General features: G+C 37.1%; 1 protein-coding gene across 2 annotated transcripts in view; it reads right to left on the reverse strand.

Moving 5' to 3' along the window:
- LOC143213361 (uncharacterized) overlaps nt 1-21,106 on the reverse strand; it is a 39,766-nt gene that overhangs the window by 6,595 nt on the left and 12,065 nt on the right. For both annotated transcript variants that reach the window (XR_013009959.1, XM_076433129.1), the window contains exons 3-9: nt 10,371-10,583; nt 2,956-3,188; nt 2,388-2,599; nt 1,821-2,035; nt 1,243-1,446; nt 1,037-1,153; nt 15-299 (exon numbers count right to left, since the gene is read on the reverse strand). Coding sequence is in view for 1 of the 2 variants with exons in the window: in XM_076433129.1 (XP_076289244.1) it covers nt 15-299; nt 1,037-1,153; nt 1,243-1,446; nt 1,821-2,035; nt 2,388-2,599; nt 2,956-3,188; nt 10,371-10,583 (1,479 nt within the window). In the remaining variant the exon portion in view is untranslated. The remainder of the gene's footprint in view (nt 1-14; nt 300-1,036; nt 1,154-1,242; nt 1,447-1,820; nt 2,036-2,387; nt 2,600-2,955; nt 3,189-10,370; nt 10,584-21,106) is intronic.

Genomic DNA, 21,106 nt, shown 5'->3' on the forward strand with positions numbered 1-21,106 from the left:
GTACATAATATTACCTGTACACGTTGGGGCGACATGATCGTACATTCCAGTAGTTAAACACAGTATCTGTCTAAATCCGGTGAGTCTATAACCCTTCTCGCAAGTGTACGTGACAGCGCTGCCTACGAGTAAGCTTCGATTCAAGCCAGCCTTTCCTGATATCGTCTCAGGCTCGTCGATCTCGTCCACTTGGATGTAACTGTGTGGAACAGGTGTTGGAGGATCGCAGAGAATCGGCTCGCAACGAGGTGGTGGTCCGTTCCAACGGGCATCGATGTCGCAAGTCAGTCTTGCGCGGCCTATGATAGAAAGAATTATTCATTTCTTATGTAAAATGTAAGATCTGACCCATTTAGATCTACCGCGTGATATACTCGACGAGTCTATCTATCCTCTAACCATTATATTGGAAACTATAGTTGTTTTGACTTGTTACTTTTGTTTGGTCTAGTGGTAAAGTGGTGAATTCTTTTAGTACCTACCATTTCAAAATGGCTCCTTGTTTTAGTCGAAAGCATTTAACATATAGATTATCATTAAATTTTAAGAGTAAACAATATAAGAACATTGTAAGACCACCTTAACTAATTCTAAATAGACTCGCAAGCCCAAACTATTATATCTCAACGAGTCTCAAAATATCGAAACAAAAATTCCATTAAATATATGTTTCATCCGCTATCTCATTGTCAGTTATAAATAAATCTGACACAATATTCCACCTCCAGATTTAGATATTAATTGGTACAGCATCGCATTGAGGACAACACGGAAGACTAAAGTAATCACTGTTACAAACGATGACTTAACAATTCTGATTTCATTGACCAAATTGCTTCAATTTTACTGTACTTCTAAGAGCACTTGATCAGTCGGTGTGCCAAGCATCGAAACATTTCTTTGAGTCAAGTAATAGCACATCGGATAGTTGCTTTGATGTTAGAAACGCTGGAAATATTGATTTACTCTTCTCTCCCGATTCGAGATCGGATTCTCACCGTCGGATATATATCGATGAACCAGAACGGATTCTTACCAGTCATCTCGTATCCTTCCTCGCAGGAATAAAGCACCTGGCTTAGATAAGTAACGGTATTGTTGATAAGTGTGTAGCCGCCGTATTTTATGTTCGCTGGATAGCCACATTCAATGCCTGAAACGAGCAAGTTCGAGTTTAAGATCGAGTGGACTGTATATGGTCCAGTGCGACGGGACTTCTGCTTGACATTGCGGGTTTCTTACTTTTGCACACTGGTGGAAAGTCGTTGTAGAAGCCGGTGTCGAGGCAAGTACGAGTCGACGGTCCTATGCGAGCACTGCCCGCGTTACAGGTGTACTCTACCGTTGTCCCAACTTCGTAAACGCCCGATGAACTCCTGTCTGTCGATGTGGTCACGCTCATTGTGGAATTAGGCGGTTGTTCTGGTCGACCGCATGCACGTGGCTCTGCAAATTATCATACGCTCCTCTAAATCATGCTTCTTAATACGCGATATTCCCGTGATAATTACTGTGGCCCGCTGAGAGATCATTCACGAGTGAATGCTGGGATAATAGTTAGCTTGCTACAGCGTTAGATTAAATCATTATCGAGTTGTAGAATAAACCGTGGATTGTTTTAGACCAAACCATTTAGATGTGGAATGTATTCCACAAACCAACCGAACCATAAATTACTATTTGATGTGTGTTTGCCGAGTGGTCAAATGAGAAATTCTATCACGAATAGAACAAGTGTGACGTGGTGTTCCCATACGATCTAGTAGAGCAACGGAAGAGAAAGATGTATGGAAAAGTGCGTTTCGAAAGTCGATACTCACGATGCTGACAGATGAAATTTAATCGAGCCGTGCAAGGTGTATCGGACCAGAGCCAGCCTCTGCTGCCGTCGTATCGAGCGCAATCTTCTTCCGTGCCCTGAGGTAAGCTCCAGAATGAAACTGAAACCTCTTCTCCGCTCTCTGTCCATCTCCAAACCGATCGATCTGTCTGATCTCTTATCGCGCCCATCCAATACTGACTGGATGTGTCGCTCCTGGGATAACGAAACGTGTTTGTACGCAAAGACACGTGCGACAGGGGAGGAAGCAAACTCTATTTCTGATGCGTAATCACAATTATTTATCGATCTGAAAACCTTTAATCTGTTCCAAGGTAATTTTGAGCATTAACGATTCACCTCTGTTGGAAATGTTCGGATTTAAATTCTCAATTCGCAAATAAAAGTCAATTTTGCCTGATAATATCAGAGGTTGTACAATAATAAAGAATAGATAAAACTACAAATAGTTATGTACATCTGTAATTATTAATTTGAAGATATTCAGGGCTGCGAGGACCCCAATAACCGGCTGAAGGACTAATTTATTTCTGTCTGAATGTGTTACCTATGGCGTCTCCACAACTCCCAGGATATGAATCCTTGCAACGCAGGGTTGCTTTCGTCCACCAAGGTGCCGCCTCTTGCACGGCAGAACGCCAATGCTTCTCTGAACACCATTGGTTGACGGTTGTAGAAAATGTAGCATTTCCCATTGTAAGTTGCCGTTGATCCTGGTGGCTGGTCTCTAAATTGTGGACACCTCTCTATCGGGAGAGCCTGCATCCCAAAATATTACTTTATAATATTTATAACGCTCGGATTTACTAACTCGCGACGGCTGAGTTTCGAAGGCTACGCCCCCTCGACCCGGCCGCGCGTCTCACTCCCCGTGCCGGTCCTAATTCGGAGCCGCCACGGGGAGCGAGACGCGCGGCCGGGTCGAGGGTGCGTAGCTTTATACTATGAAAAGAGAAGAATGTTTTTGTTCCCTCATCTTTCACTCCTTTAGAACCTTCGGCCTTCTGACCATTGAAAGCGAGATCCTGTTTGTCTATACGATTAAGCTTTTTATTACTGAAAGCTCTTTAGTTTTAGGACCAAGAAGTAGTCCACGAATGGGTGAAGTACTATACCTGGTCGGTGTAAACGAAAGCCTCGCAGAGGGAAAGCTGCACCGGCGTAGGTGTCGGCGTGTTTGCCTCCAGGTGCACAGACACGAAAGCTCCAGGCATAGGTGGATTACAAGGTAGAAATAGAGGTTGTCCTTCTTCTTGGGGTCCAGTGAATCGGTTGCAAATTGGATTGGTTCCCAAGTCTGGCCGATTGTTACCGACACGAACAACAATAGTTCCTGGTAACCCATCGCCTGTAACAGCAAAGTGCATAAAATGAGAAACATGTTGACCCTCCATGATTGGCCATGTCTGGGCAACAAATGTCTTTGTGCACCATTAAAAGCGAATTTTTCATTCGTGTAGTAGATGTACTTATGTCTCGTTACCCTCTTTCGATCCGTACGTGTCGAAAGGATTCGTCTTGCATGGTAAATGATACACAATAAAAAAAGAAATACCGAACGATTTCGCTGAATAGAAAATTGTGACCATCGGGTAGGCGATTACAAGGAACGAAAGGTGGAAAGCATGTAATTGGAGTTGATGGTCGTGGACGAAACGACGCGACGCGACGGCTGTCCATCTGGTCACGCCTGAAGTGCTTTCCAGGACGAAAGATGTAGTACTCGTCGAGCTCCGGATTATTTCCGACGAATTTAGATCTTCGTTCGAACCCTAGATTTCACACGATCACCGATTATGCCCCGGGCACGCTAATCGAATTCGTTCGTGACAATCGCGTTTGATTCGTTCATTGCTACGAGCAATACTTGGATCGTGCAGGATGCATGTCTTTCTAAAACCTCAGTTTTAGAACAGTGATCACTAGACTGCGCATTTTATGCATTTATGACAAAAATGAGTAAGTGTAATCTAAAAAAGCAAAAACATTAGACGAATTTAATGTTACTGTTATATCATGGTCAACCTATTAAACATTTTTAAAAAGAAATTTATATTTTTAGCTCAGCCCAGTTTGTTGCTGTTCAGGTAGAAAGTTTTTATTTTGCATAAAAATCCGCAGTCTAGTGATCACTAGATCATAGTAAAAGTTTTAGATCAATCGGACGTCGGGAAGACGCGTCACATTAGGGTGGACCTTAGCTATACCTGGCGAAATTGTTTTTGCGAGATTTTTTTCACGAGAAGAACGTTTAAGTCATAATAAAAAGTCTTTCTTGTAAATATTCCCATTTATATAAAATTTCATGTTTTTCGCAACTTCAACGTCAATGTGGCACGTCTACCCCTTATCCGATCAACTTTATCTTTTGCAGGAATTATTTTCTTACCCAATGGCACAATTTTAGGGGGCGGGGTGAAAAAAATCTCGCAAAAAATTGCACCAGGTACATATAGCTCAGGGCAGTGTTGGGCAAATTTTATTTTAAATAATAAATAAATGTGTGATTTTAATTGCAAATAATAACTAAACTTTTTATTTAAATAAATTATTATTTCTTATTTGCAAATAAAAGATTATTTATTATTTGGATTGAGGTGGAAATCAAATAAATAGTTATTGGTTTCCTCTTCTTTCTTGTATTTTGTATATACAATGAACACGTGCGCGTTTTTTGTCTGCTATAGCAACCTTTTCAGGTATACTGCCAGTTATTTGTCAATACAAATAATAATTGAAATTGTATATGTAAATAACAATGAACGTTATTATTTTAAATAATTCATTTAGACTTGCTCAAATAATAAATTACTTGTTATTTAAATTTTTACCCAACACTGGCTAAGGTCCACCCTAATGTATATACAAGAATGTATAAACATCGAAACGTGGCGGAACGGAATTGCTAAGTCATACATAATTGTAACAAGTTCCTGAATTTCTAGGAAGTAGTACTCGAAGAGAACCATTTCGTTCTTAATTAATTTACATTATTCACGAATCGTATGCTTACCTCTTTAATACATATATATATATAATAATAATCTTTATTCTCAAGCAGTTTGTTAATTTAATTTTATTAGCCCTGATCCTATCTCTTATAACACTTTTACGTAAACTGTGAAACTTTATGTAGGCATGATATTAGCAAATGTGTAAATTCCAAGGAAACGTTTAAGTTAACAAACAATAATAGTATATCTGCTTTATTGCTGCTATAAGGAATCTTTGTTTTGATCGATGAAGAAAGTTTTGCTGTGATGTTTATTCGCTCATTCGCTTTGAATGTTCATTAGACTGGATGAAACATTTTTTTCGAAATCGAAAACGTTCTACACGGGAAAAGTTGTGGTTCGACGCCCTAATGACAAAGTTCGATAATTTTGGGAAAATATCGATTTTCATAAGAATATCAAAATCGAGGTATATTCTGTTAGAGACGGCGTCAGAGCAACCGAAAAAGTATGATTGAGCAATGTTCATAGCAGTGAAAGAGTTAAGTTCGATCGTTTTAGAATTATAATAGAAAGATGCTGCGAAATGGCTTGTTAGCAGATCCAGTAATGCAATTGTCACGGTTATTAAGGTATCATTTCAACTGCATCGGTGAAGTACAGATGATCTACGAGTCACGAACACGCTAGCATCATCCAGTTTTTCTCAGCGATCTCGCAAGAAACACGATAGCAAAACGATAACCGAACTACCTGTGTAATTAAACGCACTCGCACCGGCCAAGATGCAACGTGAAAGTTGCACCTTGTTCTTTCCTGCCGAGGCAGAAACGCTTTTAAAATGGTTAACCAATCTGATCACGGGCTATGCGTGAGTCAGTTTGCAAAACACGATCGCGATCTTTTCGTGGACGCCAGCTGAATTCTGTGCAGAAGAAAGCTGTATTATTCTGAATCGGTGCGTTTTTATTTCAAGAACAGCTAGAAGAACATGCAACGTTCGGATGCATAACGTTAGGGAAACATAATGAAAGTAACGTTCAGCTGACACGATAATCGCGTCGAATCTTCTCATTCGTTGAGCGAAACATTTCTGGATCAGTTTAAGTGCCGGAGATTTGCTGATCTTTTAATTACCAGTCGAAGAAATGAAATTAGCAACCGTTTAAGGAGTCGAATTATCAAAGAAAAAATTCTGAACCGTAAACGCAGTAGTTTAGTTTTAACACTTGTTAGTCCATAAAATGAAAATTAGAGAAAATATCCAGGTGCAATACGAATTAGAATAAAACAAAGTCCAATAAACTTTTACTGCCAGATTAAGACTTGTGTCCCCACTCTTCCCTTCTACAAAATATATATTATTTGGCTTTAATGACAAGGCTATTTGAAATATGTTGCTAAATGCTTCAAGATTATTTCGAAATTGATATGTTAAATGTTAGAATTGTTTAAGATTAGTTTCTTGTACCGGAATTGATGAAGTTTCCCGTGAAACGACACGAAATAGAAGTTGGTATTCGGAAACGTTGCTAAATGCTTGATGAATGTTTCTTCACACAAGAGTTGACGCAGTGTTTCGTGAAACTGCACGGAACGCGAGATTGTAATTGCACATTAGTGTTCGAAACATGTTGCTGGACGGTTCAAGATTATTTCTTGATACTGGAATGGCTACAGTGTTTCGTGAAAGGATAGAAAATGGGTTTCCTTTCCGCGAACAACAGAGTACTCTCACTCTTGATTTCCGTGTAAACGCGAACGTCCGTCATTATTATCGGACGTGTTGTTTAACGGTGAAAGTCCTACCCCCTGTTTGATCAGCCATTTGTCCAAGCAAATCTATCCCAGACACCGCGACAGAATCGCGGAACTCGTGAAACCACTGGAAAATCTAACCGCGATCGTAAAACATTCGACGAATGTTCTCATGAAACGTTCCGGAGACATTTTAGAATCATTCACTTTCCCACGCGGGGAATTTAATCATGCTGATTGATAGTCCCTGACCGGGAGGTTTTTGTCGATTAGCAAACGGTCATGGCGATCGTTTATGCGAAGTAAAAATTGTCCGCGTTAATTAAAAGACACAGAACTGCATAGACATTTATTTTTTATTTTTTTACCACGTTTTTATTAGCTCGCTTTCTTGTCTGTCTGTCTGTCTGTTTGTTTGTTTGTTTGTTCGGTACAAATTTTGCAATTGATTTTAAACTAACTTCCTGATGAGCTAGAGACTTGAAATTCTATTTTAATTTTGTTTACCGAGTTAAAGATAATTGATTAAATCGATTCGTTTTGTTGTCTGCTTTTTGAACGGTAGAACATTCTAATTTACAATTATGAAGATTCACACAAAATATACACTTACGGAAAGTTATTCCAAAAATCTGAAAGAATAATAATGAATAGACTGCGGATCTTTATGCAAAATAAAAAATGTTTGCATTAATTGCAGGACACAGGAGCCAAATAAAAATTGTATTCTTCTTTTAATTATCCTATTAAGCTGAAACTAATATATTGATGCCCTGAAATATTTTTAACATGTCCACAAATAAATGCATAAAATCTGCAGTCTAATAATGAATAACTTTTATAAAGTAAAGTGAAATAGTTAATTTCATGTGGACCTAACGTTAATTGGACTTTGTTTCACGTTTTACAATCGCATTATTCGCTATTGAAAAAAGCGGACCATCGTTTATGCGAGTAATTGTGGAACAATAAATAATTTTTTGAGGATTTCGCTGCAGGAAATGTAGCTTAAAGATTTTCCGACTTCCGCCTATGTTTAAACATTTATAGCTTGGAGGAACATCGTAAACAGAAATAATACCCTAATTCTAGCAGAATTTAACCCCGGATCATAACTTCCAGATCGCAAATTTTATGCTGTTGTAAAATCCGTAAGACAAAACGAACATCTGCTCAATATAATCGCTTGAACAGCAATATCACCGTATTAAATTAAGATGAAAATTGATGATCCTTTCGATCGCTGAGCAATAAGTTTGATACTGTCATTTACATCGAATTAATCAGTTCAATGTTAGAACCGTGAGTGAAGCACGGAAGTGATTAAGATGTAATTGTTCAACTTAGTCGAACTAGGTACTTCGTGCAATGGCATACTGTAACTTATGTTAGTCATTTAGGAAGTCGTTCTCAACGAGACAGTAGAACTGAAGCTCGGGGGCAGAAAATGAAAATGACAGCGGCCGATGATAATATGCAGGAGTGCAGAGCGATGCATCATTATTCAGCGATCAAAAGTGAAAAGACTCTCACTTTCGTTCTGGAAAGTTTCTAAATATTTCTCGAGTCCGAACAATGCCCATGATAGGTGAATTTACGACCGCATTTTACGGCTCGCTGAAGAGACGCCATATTTTTTACCGTTTCGGTCGTGGGCATTAATCGCAATGGCCGACTTTTCGCATAGAAAGTGTCGCTTTAATTGCCAGTTTTCCGGAAGGCGTTAGCTAAACTGCACGGAACTTCAATTTGCCAACATTTTCCGGGGTCTCAGTTCGCCGCCGCCGGCTTCAGGAAGTTTTTATTCAACCCTGGCTTTACCGAACAGTAAAAATAACAAGAATGTGTCTATCCAAATTTTCATTCATTATTTAAGATTAGCAATAAAGACAAATGCAATGGTGAAATTGTTTCAACGAAAATAGAAAAAAGTTGTAATTAAAAAATATAATTCACATAAGTCTCAGAAAGTAATAAAGGTATTCGATATTCGAATATTCTGTAGAAACTACACGTCTGATATTTTAATGTTTACTTTCCTTTTGGTTTTATAATTGCTTTAAGTATTCTCTTCGCATAACATTTACTTCATTAGATGGTAGATTGGACGGCAATTTTCCAGTGTTACTAATTAATCTACACTTTTCCATGAAAGTGGCTTTCAGATTTGCGTTTGATGATAGTGTGGCATTTATGAATTCGCGCATACGTGCATCAACAATTCGAGATAATATTCAACAATTGTGTGGAAACCTTAAAAAAATTCGGAGTATTTTATTTTTACTTGAGAGAAACTCGAGTATAATTGAAAAATTGTAAAACACATAAAAATGTCATCAATTTCCATTTAATTGTTACTGAAATCTCGGTTAGATTTTTTCTTGTTTTTCGCACCAGGAAATGTATATTTAAAGCAAACGTACACCAAATACTTTCCCTTATGGAAATGATTTTGTTCCAGCAAAGCATCGCAGTATTTATGCGCTGCAAATTCCGACGTGTTCTTCCGGACAGCATTAATCACAAACTGCTTCTTGCTACCTCAGACGGTACTTTTAAGATTCCGTGATAATTCATTTTCACTTTTATTTCGATTTTATATTACTTTGTACATAACTACTCGTCGTTCGTGGTATTCCTCAAGTTTTTCTGCATGAGATCGCTGTGGTACATTTTGCATTCATATTTTACGTGTTCGTAGCATCTTTAAAAATTGTTATTACAGAAACTCTAACCGGCTTTTAGTTCGATGCCACCAATCGCGAAGGCAATTAATTTTGTTTAGTATCGATAACTCTTCGCATATCAGACCTTGGTCTGTTTATAGCATAAGAGGTGGGGTTTGTACAAGACATCATTTGCATTTTACAGCGACCATGTGGGAAGAATGTACACTTTTGTCTTTTTTATTGTTCGGGAGCTTCGCGAGGCTTGTCGAAAAATAATTCTATATTTCTTATATAAAAACGTTCTATATTTCCATCAGGGACTTAATACCGGTAAAATTTGTATACCGGAATTACGTCATTTCCATAGAAACATTTTGGGATAGTATTAGGTGTGCAAGGTGGTTCGGAACCCACCTTAAACTGTAGATCCCGTAGCTTAATAACCATAGCAGTTAAAGAAGCGACGTAAAACAATCAAACAAAAAAGGTGTGCAACAGTTCCTTCCCCTTTTTTCTACGATTATACCTTCTGACCGAATTCGAATTACTTCCCTATTTTGGTGTTATCTGAAAGAGCGTTCATTTAGTTTTAAGAAGAGTCGTGATGAGCGCTCTAATAGTTTCCAGTCCTGTGCAACAATTTCAAGCAATATGACGAGCGAGAAGCATCATTTGCATCACTGCTTACTCTTTGCATTCCAGCTTCGAAAATCAGCTGTTGAAGCTACTGAAATGGTTTGTGCGGCACTGGGAGCGAACGCTGTATCTTAAAGAACATGGAAAAAGTGGTACCAAAGATTTAAAGCCGGAAATTTTAATTTGGAAGTCGACGATTGTTCAGGTGCACCGAGAAAGTGCGATGACGATGAGTAAGAGGAATTGCTCAACGAAAGTCCGATTCAGACGCAAGAAGAATTGGCAGAAAGATTGGGAGTCACCAGACAAGATTTTAGTACTTTTTGATGTACGTAAAATATAATAAAATCTTGAATTTGGATAAAAAGGGGGAATTATTTGCACACCTAATACAATAAGATGTAAAAGAATAATTGAAAGCAACAGAACAGTAACAGAATAAAAGACATTATGGTGAACCTGCAAGTGATTTTACTATAATGGGAGCTAAAAGTTGTTGTTGGTGTTACTTACCGCAACATGGCTTCCCAAAATCGAGTCGGACGAGCTGCACCATGTATGGTTCTAGTAAATTCACGTACCACCATGGTCTAAGTTCTGGCCTGGTTAGGGTGCAGGTTTGGGGTGTATAAATTTGACCACTGCTACCATCTACTGCTCGTTGCGGAATTCCACCCTCCGAGCTGCTAGATTGCATCGGTGCTTTGCCTCCAGCAACATTTAATACTGTAACGAAAAATAAATTCGTAACATTAATTACCTGTGTATTACTGTTCTACGAAATATGTTTATTCATATCTGACAAATCAGTCGAGATTGAACCTGGCACTCCAGCTAGGTATAATTCATTTGTTATTCCATCAACACTCATGTTCCACTGATTAGTTCGGATAAACGAGGCTCTACTGTATCGTGGATTAAAGAAGCAAATATACTTCCAACCATGTCGTGTTTAGACTCATTTCAATCGGAAAAGTGTTTCCTAAAGAAACGATTAAGAAATGTTTTTATTAATACATAATTAATACATGGAACACATTCTGGAAATTTTGAAAATGATTAAAAAGTTTTATAAAACATCTTGTATATAATAATCTTGTGTTACATTCTAATTTAGTCTCGATAAAACTGAAGAATGTCTCGAGAACTGTGGAAAGAAAGTGGATATTATTTGAAAAATCTCATGCATCCCAACTGTGAGATTCTGCCAGGTAAAATCGACCTGATTGCAAAGATTGGAGAATTCTAGGGGAATACTGGTCCGTTTCTACATTCGCAGGATGGAAATTTTTATTTCAGCGCGTATCGTTCGCACACTGTTCAGAGCTTGAATTACGACGTGAATTTTATCTATTCAAAGAAACGAAGTTTTATTTGTCCTCGTTCAAATACTTCTGCGGTTAGTGCAGGATTGAAGTAACTGTATCCCGTTGCAATTCAAAAGCAAATGACATTCTTTCTCCCGTGTGCCTCCCGTCCACGTAACTAAAAAAGTGAACGGCAGAATGAGCGATGAGAAACACGAATTAGTTTCTTAGTTTCCATTGCATTCCTAGTTATTTGTGCAGTTGGAACTGCCCCGCCCAAATTGCGGTACTCCCGACACGTGCTCGTGATGTGCAAATCCTAGGTCGCATTAACTCCTCGTGTACGCATTCTGCAAACTATACTGGGTATACCAATTTTCGACGCTATTTACCATCGCGTATCGTATATTTTTCGTGTCACTGTAATCGTTAGAGGTATGTAATTAAGCGATTCTACCTAGGACCACCTTGTATCGTTCTAACCGCACGCGAAACTAGTTATACTGGTTAATTCTTCGCCAATTATCTCCTGTTCGTATCCCACTTATTATCCGCATTAACCATACAAATGAGAAAAGGACAAAAAGATCTGCTCCATTCAGTATTCAAATGATTTCTCTATTTTGCGACTTCAAAAGTCGTAAGAACACATGTCCGCATAAAATTGTCATTTCTAAACGTGCTATTCGTTGTTGATGCGAATTTTATGCATTTGCACACTGCAACAGTTATTTTTAGCTTAACGGTTTCGTTAAGCAGTGAGCGCAATTTTTTGCCGATTCTGTTTTTCATAATTAGATGATTGCTGATTGAAAGTTGTTCATAAATCAGATTGCATAAGTTCGTGCCCGATTTGACAATAAAATTCAATGGTTAAATTTCAAAGAATACAACTTTATTAATAAATCATATAGTCACCGTTCTTTTCTAATTGTAGAATATATAATTTTTATTATATATAATCTTTTTTTTTACACTCCGCCATGCAGTACAGTTTGCGACATCTATGAAAATCGGTCACGATGTTAGTCAATCATCTAATATTTTGATTCGTACAGTTATAACTGAAGTTTATGCATTTGCACACTGCAACAATTATTTTTAGCTTACCGGTTTTGTTAAGCAGTGAGCGCAATTTTCTGGTGATTCTGTTGTTCATAATAATATTGATTCGTACAGTTATAACGGGACTGTGGATTTTTATGTGAAATGAACATTTTCTAAGTCAATTCTAAGATACAAAAGATAGATAAAAATGTGTTTGTTTGTTTAATACTTTCAATACTGTCGCTTGAAAACCATTCATCGACGAAATCTCAACTGTTGATCTTCGATGACAAAGCCTATTAGAACATTGCCGCCACAAATGCATAATAAAGCACAGTCCAGTAATTAGCATCCGTAAGAAGTTACTCAGTGATTCGATATGTAGTCACTCGAGAGCGTATCGCTGAAGGACCTGGGAAAATGTTAGCGGCTCATTGCCGTTCCCATTAAATAAAAAGAAGGTCGCAGAAAGAGTCACGTCACACGGTTGAACAGCCGTTCGGCACGCAGCGCAGACGCGCAAACTTTTGTGTACGCGGTGCGCCATGCCGCTGTTGCACATTCGTGAAACAAGTTGCGTCGATCTTGCGGTAGTTTTGCTGTACCGTAACGTGAGAATTTTATCGACGCTAACTGGCACTCTGCCTCGATGTTAGTAGTCCTCTTTTACATTGATTAGTGTCCCAGTCGATCATCGCCGTGGAATTACCTTCGTCGGAATCGCTCTTCTCCCCATTCATGGCGAGCATTTTCCTGCGAACTGTTAACGCGGCCGGAGAAAGTTGTCGGACCAAGGTGCTGAACAATTATTTTACAATTTTTTTATATCTATTATTACGTAACTTATTTCCTGAATTCTTTCATTTTATATTCAATCTTCTTGCCTTGATAAACGTTAGAAATATTGTTTCGAGATTGATACATTTAAATCGGCAATAGAAATGTGACTTTTTAGAGAAATTATTTGTACTATCTTTGCTGCACTCCGCTTGAAAGAAATATGTAGAGTATCGTTTGTTTATACTTTTAATGGGTCGCCTGTCTAATTTCTTATTTCTTGTATGTTTATAAATACAGTAGGACCTGTGGAGACAAACAGCCAGGACAAATTAAGGCCCGATGGATAATCGAGACCCGAGGGATGTAATTAAAATGTACATTATATTTCAAAATAAATTTTTTATTTCTGACAATTTATTTCCCTTCATAATATAATTATATTTAAACACATATTTGTTTATAATCGGGATCCGGTTAATCGAGGTCCTACTGTACTTCGTAATTTAGAAGTCCAATTAAAAATTCTTATATTCCTGCGAGATGCTAATTATCGTTTACGTCTTTATAGCTTTCTCGTTTTTAAGGCGGTAGACTCGTTTCCAGGATTGCAAGGGCGCGGGATTCGCCTTATCATGTCTCGATAATCCAAGGGGAGGTTTTCAGTAGTCAAAGACGCTAGATAAAATATCGATCTAGGGCGCTATTCCCCTCAAAAGTCCAATTTTTTCGTTTACAAAAAATTAAAAGTAATTTGCATTATTCGGAAGCATACAACTGCGCATGTAGCTATTTCCATAGCTACTTGCTGCCGAAGAATGCAAATTACGCATCGTAAACGACAAAAACGACGTAGTAAAATAGAACTTTTGAGGGAGATAGCGCCCTAGATCGCCCTTTTGTCTAGCGTTTTTGACTACTGAAACATCCCGTGTTTGTATTGCGTTGGCAAATAAGTTCGTTCGGTTTTTTTAGAGTGGAATAAAACACAAAAACCGAACTAACTAATTTGCCAACCCAATATTATCGAGAAATGAGAAGTCGAATCCCGCACCCTTGCAATCCTGGAAAAAGGAGTCTACCCCCTTAATAACAATCGAAGCCCTCCAAAATGTTAAAGAATAATGAGTTACGTGTTTTTCCTTCATAATATTGTTTAGAAGTTTACTTTTAACAAGTTGAAATGGGAGCGTGGTTGGATTAAACAGATTTGGAGCGGACGATCGAAGTAGTTCTTCCGAGAATGGTTCGGGCGATACAGTAATGATTAACAAATCGTTTCTAGTGGTTCCAAGATGTTTTGAATACGACTGGCATTAGATTTGTCGAAAACGGCCAATCATATAAAACCGGTTAACCATCGCAGCTCTGCTCAGCTCTCAGATCTAAGACCTACGAGAAGCTGATCGGCATTCCATCCAGGTGTAGTTAGAAGAACATAGATAATCGATGCGTTCTCGACCTAAACCTACATACCGAGTCCCGTGGAGTTACTGTGTGTATACCACACGCGTTCCCACAAGCCTAACACACGTACACGTGGCCACGTCTTTATTTACAGTTATACTCTTCGCGCGAGCTATCACCGAAGATTTCATCTCTGTCGACCAAACTATTTTCCGGTGCCAGATAGCAAAACTCCTCTTGTTTACACACTTCAATGAAGACATCTTAAATTCTTTTTAACTCCTTCCTGTATCATTTTCTTGATTGTTACAATTGTTCGAACTTCTTTGGGTTTAATCACTTCCTGGTAGACACAGCAGAAATGACAATCATGACTTCACGTGTCGCACAAAGAAAGTTAAATTAAAAACGTCGAGAAACACGGTTTCTATTTTTTTTTTTACCATGGCGCACCTCACTGAAAAATCTGACAAAATTCGTGGACAATATTTCTATCTATACACTGACAATATGCGAAAATCTAAATGATCTTCGATGCAAAATCACATTTTTCCGATGTTTTTGATTTTTCACAGCCAGGGTGTTCTACTTAAAAATCTGGAAAAATTCGAGAACAATAGTTCTATCTATACACTGACAATGCGAAAATCTACATGATCTAACCCTGAAACTTCAATGCAAAATCGTATTTTTCCGAGGTTTTTTTGGCTTTTGTTTTTTTACAGTCAAGATCCACTTAAAAATATGAATTAATTGCAGTATGTGTATCTGAGTATTTTTGTCAGAATTTTCGCATGTGACTAAATATTAAATACGAGCACAATCGAACGGCCTTTCACAATTGGAAGGTAACGTGAGCAGTAATTATTACATACAATTTTGATCGGAGTAAGTAACTATATTAGCTTCAACCTAACCACCCATAATTATATAATGATGCAATTAAATCTTGAAACTGTTCAAGAAAAGGAAGTACTAGTCCAAGTACCTATACGAGGAAATAAAATGATGTAATTAAGTCTGGAATCTGATTAGGAAAAGAAAGTAATCTCTCCAAGTACTAATACAAGAAAATAAATGATTTTAATGAAGGAGACAGCCCATGTAGGAAGAACAAGATCAATTTGATATACCGCATAAAACACATTACAGCTCGTTGTAGCTGACTTTTTTTGCCCATACGTAATACTACAATATTTTATACTAACGTTTTAGTTTAATTAAGTGACAGAAATGTTTCTTATACTACATCTCGAAGTTACGCCGTATAGGGTAAGCACTAGAAGCGTGTCTACTCTACAAATTTACAATTAAAAATTGTCAAATTATCTCGTAGCATCACACGAAACTCCTGCGAAACTTTACATATGTATAGTTAAAATGATGTCCAATTAAACAGAGAAAGAACTCTTTCATTTCTACCGAGATTATAATCCGAAAAAATGAAACTCTGCTTTAATTGGCCGAGAATTATAATACATATACCAAAGCTCTTATCTTTCCCGTCCCGATCTTAAATATAATGAAGCAAAATAGGAAAACGAACCGACCATTTTGATATTTCTTGAAAAAATTTAACACTTTAGTAAATTAAATTCTTAGACAGTTAGTGAAGATTGATAAAATATATTTGCATATTGATTTTTCAGCAATTTTTATAAGGATAAGTATGTTATTAAAAGAATATCTTGGGAAACGATCAGAATACAAATCTGTATGATTTGCATCTAAACGAGTGTCCGAGCTCTTAAACCATAATAGGCAGGTTCTAATAGTATAGTTCGATTATCATTATGCGAGCCGTACAACCAGTTAGCAGGCACGCATATTCTCGGTAGTAACGCAAGTGTGTGTCGTTCAACCTATGCTCCGAGCTAATCTATAGAATAATAAATGAATCGTGAACAAAGAATGATTAAAACCTCTTCTTTATTCGATTACAAGATTTGACGCATACAACAACAACGACAACTCGGCAAGCCAATATAAGCGTGGTAATAAATTACAATAAATAAAATCTTTTAGAGAATTTCAAAATGCTGTTGTATTGTCACCAGAAAAAGGTTAGAAATATTTTGCGCTCTTCTAAATAAAAAGTCTTGTTTTATTTGTTTCTTTTTGATCATTGTATTAAGCGTAGAAAAAGATATTTTAAAAAATATTTCGTTCAGTATCCTCTCAGGTGAAAATATAACCGGAGGTCACGTTTTCTTCTTTCTCATTCTTTGATTTTCCTTATACGTATAACCCGCTTTTACCGATCACACCAACTTTTGAGACGCAAATTGCCTATTTCCATGACAATTCTCTGTAATAATAAAAGTTGACGTTAACCGTGTTCTCCTTGTTGTTTAAAAGAAGTGTTACCGCAATAGAAAGTACTAAATGCCGTTCTCTACAGTTCGCGAACAAAGCTAATGCTACTTTACGGTCCAACCAAGGGAAAGAAATCGAAGAACGTCACTGGCAGATGACTGCGTTTAAAGAACTTTTATTCTGTTCCACGGGAAGGCCTGACCGCGATCGTTAGGACGTTTGCGAATGGAAAAATTAAATTTCAGGGGGAACAAGTGAAAGTCGTCGGGAAAATTGCAGAGTGTAATGCGAAAACTTGATTTTACTTGCTAACTAGAAACCGAGCTACCTGATTTACGCAGCTTCGTCACGTTTTGATTGTTGCATACGGTCGATGAACTTTCTACAATAGATCCAGCCTAACATGGTCGAAAACTATAACCATAGCTGATCAAAGAAGTTAGGAACGCTGACTTCCAAAGAGAATATAGCGAAGAATAAAAATGAAAGAAGTTGATCGAATAGAATTATAAATAATTTATACGATTCCTGAATTATATTAATCTGAGCAAACTAATAGCGAATTAGTAAATATAAATGAACATACTATAATATACTAAAATTTAATGTGTAATATAATAAGTGTAAAATATAATATATTCAGCGAGTGTAAAAAGTATTCGTACGCCCTTTAAAATAGAATAACTTATTTATAATTGTACTAAACAAAGCAGTGGTTTACGAAATGGTATGAAAAAAAGATTTTCCAAAAATTATAATTTACAAGATTAAATGCAAAAATAAAAAAGGCATTCTTTAAAACTTTTTTATTTGGGCCCTTGATGAAAATTTAAAATATATGTTTTCTAGATCTATGTTAGTTATACAGATGTTGAAAATTTCATGGAAATCAGTTGACGCAGAAAAAAACGACACGCATCGAAAGATGTACGATTCTGTGGATTTTAAGCAGAAACTGATTAAAAGTCGTGTAAAATTACGATTTTCACCATTTTTAACCGCTTGTAGCTCGTGTGTATGTTAATCGATTCCGGTGAAATTTTCAAAACATCTGTATAAATAACATAAATCTACAAAACACATATTTTTAATTTTCTCTTTAAGGGTCCAAATAAAAAAGTTTTAAAAAGTGTCTTCTTTAGTTTTGCATGTAACCTTGTAAAATACAATTATTTGGAAAATCTTTTCTGCATATCATTTCGTAAACCACTGCTTCTAATTGATTATAAAAAATCAGATCGTTTGGTACAATTATAAGAAAGTTATTCTATTTTAAAGGTCGTACGAATACTTTTTACACTCACTGTAAGTAAACTGTAAAAACAGTAAACGAATATTTTTGTGGGTCTTGTTAGTTCGTAATTTGTTGAGGTAAATCCGTTTGTTGTTGTGTGTTCGCTCACGTAAGGATATAATGACTTATGACCTGAATTGCAACGTTATTCGTCAAGTATTGCACAGGGAAGTGTGAGTCACTGTTAATTGCACATTTTCTATTTTTTTCGCAATCGAATTCATTAAATATAATAAAAATGATCAAATTAGATGAAATCTGATTTTCTTAACACTGAACCTACCACCACCGGTCGACATAACCGGTTCAAATGACTAGAGGTGTAGATTCACCCCTAAGACGGATGACCTTTACTGTTTATACACCTGGTACAACGTACAAGCGCGATTATGCGTTCGTCCGGCCGTGTTTACCTTTGAGGAGCCAAATTCACGCATAGGTTGGCAAGTGGCAGAATTGCGAGAAATTACAAACCTGTCCGGTTGTTTATTTGCGATGACGACACGGAAACACGGCAGAGCAATCATCGGTATTTCTTTCAACTTCCAACGATTGCACTTCCGTTTCGCGAAGAAGCATTGTTAGTTCTTATTGAAGAAGAACTGCTCCAGAGAATTGACTTTTCCATGTCTTTTTTTGCAAAAAAATATGTTTAATGATTTCAGAGAGGAAGGAGTTCCTAGAGGTGTTATAGTGACGACAATAGTGAGTTTTCCCAATAATATGTGCTTAAATAAAGCAGTTATAGTCTCTTAAATTTTCGTAATTGGCCCAGCTAAAAAAGTCGTAAAAATCAATTTTTACTTTTGTTTCCACAATTCCGACCAAATGCATTTTTCCAACATATCTTTTAGACGTCACTTACTAAACTAATTCATCTAGTCTTACAGAGAAATTGAAGTCGTTTGGTCCATTCATATAAAAGTTATTCTGACTTAAAATGCGTGTGATCAGTTTTGCTCCTAACTACTGTATATATGTATGCTACTAATTTTCTTTAAACCAAAATAAAATTCTACTTTGGTTTTGTTAATATACAGCTATTGGAGAATACATAAACATACAATAGATATAAAGTTTCTCCTTTATTATTAAATCTTACGAACTACAAAAAGTTCCAATCACTGAAACCGTAAAATAAATCATAGGGCAAGGGGTTAAATATAAAAATGAAAATTCGCAGAACTTTGTGAGGTGTCTAATAGAACAAAACAGGTCAAGCAAAGAAAATGGTAAAAAAATTGTACTGGAATGGAATTTATTTCAATATTCATTGGTTCCAGCGGTTTTGGTTGTTTTTTTTTTAAAGAAATCTGACCTGGACCGAGAAGAAGGAAACAGTGAGCCAATGCCAGGAATGCGAGTGACGTTGAAAGGCCGGGGGCGCTCTGAAAAGGTAGCAGCAGGTTCAGAGTTAACGGTGTTCTGCCCCCTCTATTTTCTCCGCTCTTACACACTGTCTTCTCTTCGGTCAAGGACACGCGGAATCAGGTCACTTGCCACCGAAAATTGTTCAGTATTCAATCGAGGCAATCGCGGACTTTGGTTTGCCATAACCCACATACAATTAACGCTAGATTTATGCAGCACTAGAAGTGGCTATCATACATTTCACAGAAATGGCGAGAATGTATCTATCCGGGTATATGTATCTCCAAAGAAATCAGTTACAATCTCTATAATAGTAAATTAACAAATTCCTTTTAGACAATTTGACCCTTTTAATATCTGTAAAATTTATTTTCAATTAACACCATTAACCTCTTAAAAGTTACCGTTTATTTTCAATTCATCATTCGTGTGACCGTTACTCTCTTATTATAAATTATTATTATAAATTGAATGAAGACACGTTGCCGGAATAATAATAGTTATGTTAATATTGTTGTTACTCGTTAATATTGAACATTGATTTTTTCCCAATGTGCACAATGATGAAGGAGTGTTCGTGGCATTTTTGTCAGCCATCTTTTTCATAAGCGTAACAGAAGGTACAATAAACTGCACGCGACACGAAACGAATGTCGCTGTAAAATTCTCCCGTAAAAGTCTCTCGACTGTTCGCAAGTTAGCTCGGCTCGGGTGAAACTTTTGATAAAATCTTTCTGGCTGACGTCAACTTTCAAAACTCTGCCCTAAAAAAGATGTATATACTCTCCGAAATTTCCGCATCCGACTACATATGTACATGTATGATGAATCAACACCGATTATTTCTCAGAGTTACGATACGTCTATTCTACAAAGTGTTTTGTAGAGGCGTGACCGGAAGCGCGAGCACGTTTCCTCGGAACGCTTGAACTTTCTCTTAAACCCACATCCGCGAGCGTATTTACCTTGATGAATCCTTCGCGAATTTCTTTTTTTTATTCGCTAATCAATGCAATTATTCAAATTCCCCGGCACGATCCAATACGACCTTGCAAATGATTATGATCTTTTTCGCAGCTATCGTAACTAGGACTGTTGGGTTGAAACATGACTCCGTTCAGTTGCAAGTATAAATATGTCATTATTTTAATGACCATTTTTTAGAAACCATTTTTTAAGGAAGTAGACTCCTTTTTCCAGGATTGCAAGGGTGCGAGATTCGCGTTCTCATTTCTCGATAATACAAAAAGAGGGGTTTCAGTAATCAAAAACGATAGATAAAAGGTTGATCTAGGCCGCAATCGCCCTCAAAAGTCCTACTTTTTCGTTTACGAGGCGTAATTTGCATTATTTGGAAGAATAAAACTGTGCACGTAGCTATTTTCATCGTTTTTGAGGGCGATAGCGGCCCTAGATCGATCTAGCGTTTTTGACTATTGAAAAGCCCTATTCTTGTATTATCGAGAAATGAGAACGCGAATCTTGCACCCTTGCAATCCTGGAAACGAGTCTACTGCCTTAAATTAAAATTCAAAGATGAATTTACGATATTTATTCATAGAGAGATTTATTCGATAACATATTTTCCATTCTGTTCTATTACTGTCCGCTATTTTTGAGGTAACTTATCATGCTATTGAACAAACCTACGAATAAATATCTTAATTGTACTTTTGAATGTCAATATAAAAATGCTATGAACTCGTTAGTGTTAGTACAGTGGACAGACG

The sequence above is a fragment of the Lasioglossum baleicum genome, chromosome 11 (genome assembly GCF_051020765.1).
Source record: "Lasioglossum baleicum chromosome 11, iyLasBale1, whole genome shotgun sequence".
Lineage (NCBI taxonomy): Eukaryota > Metazoa > Arthropoda > Insecta > Hymenoptera > Halictidae > Lasioglossum > Lasioglossum baleicum.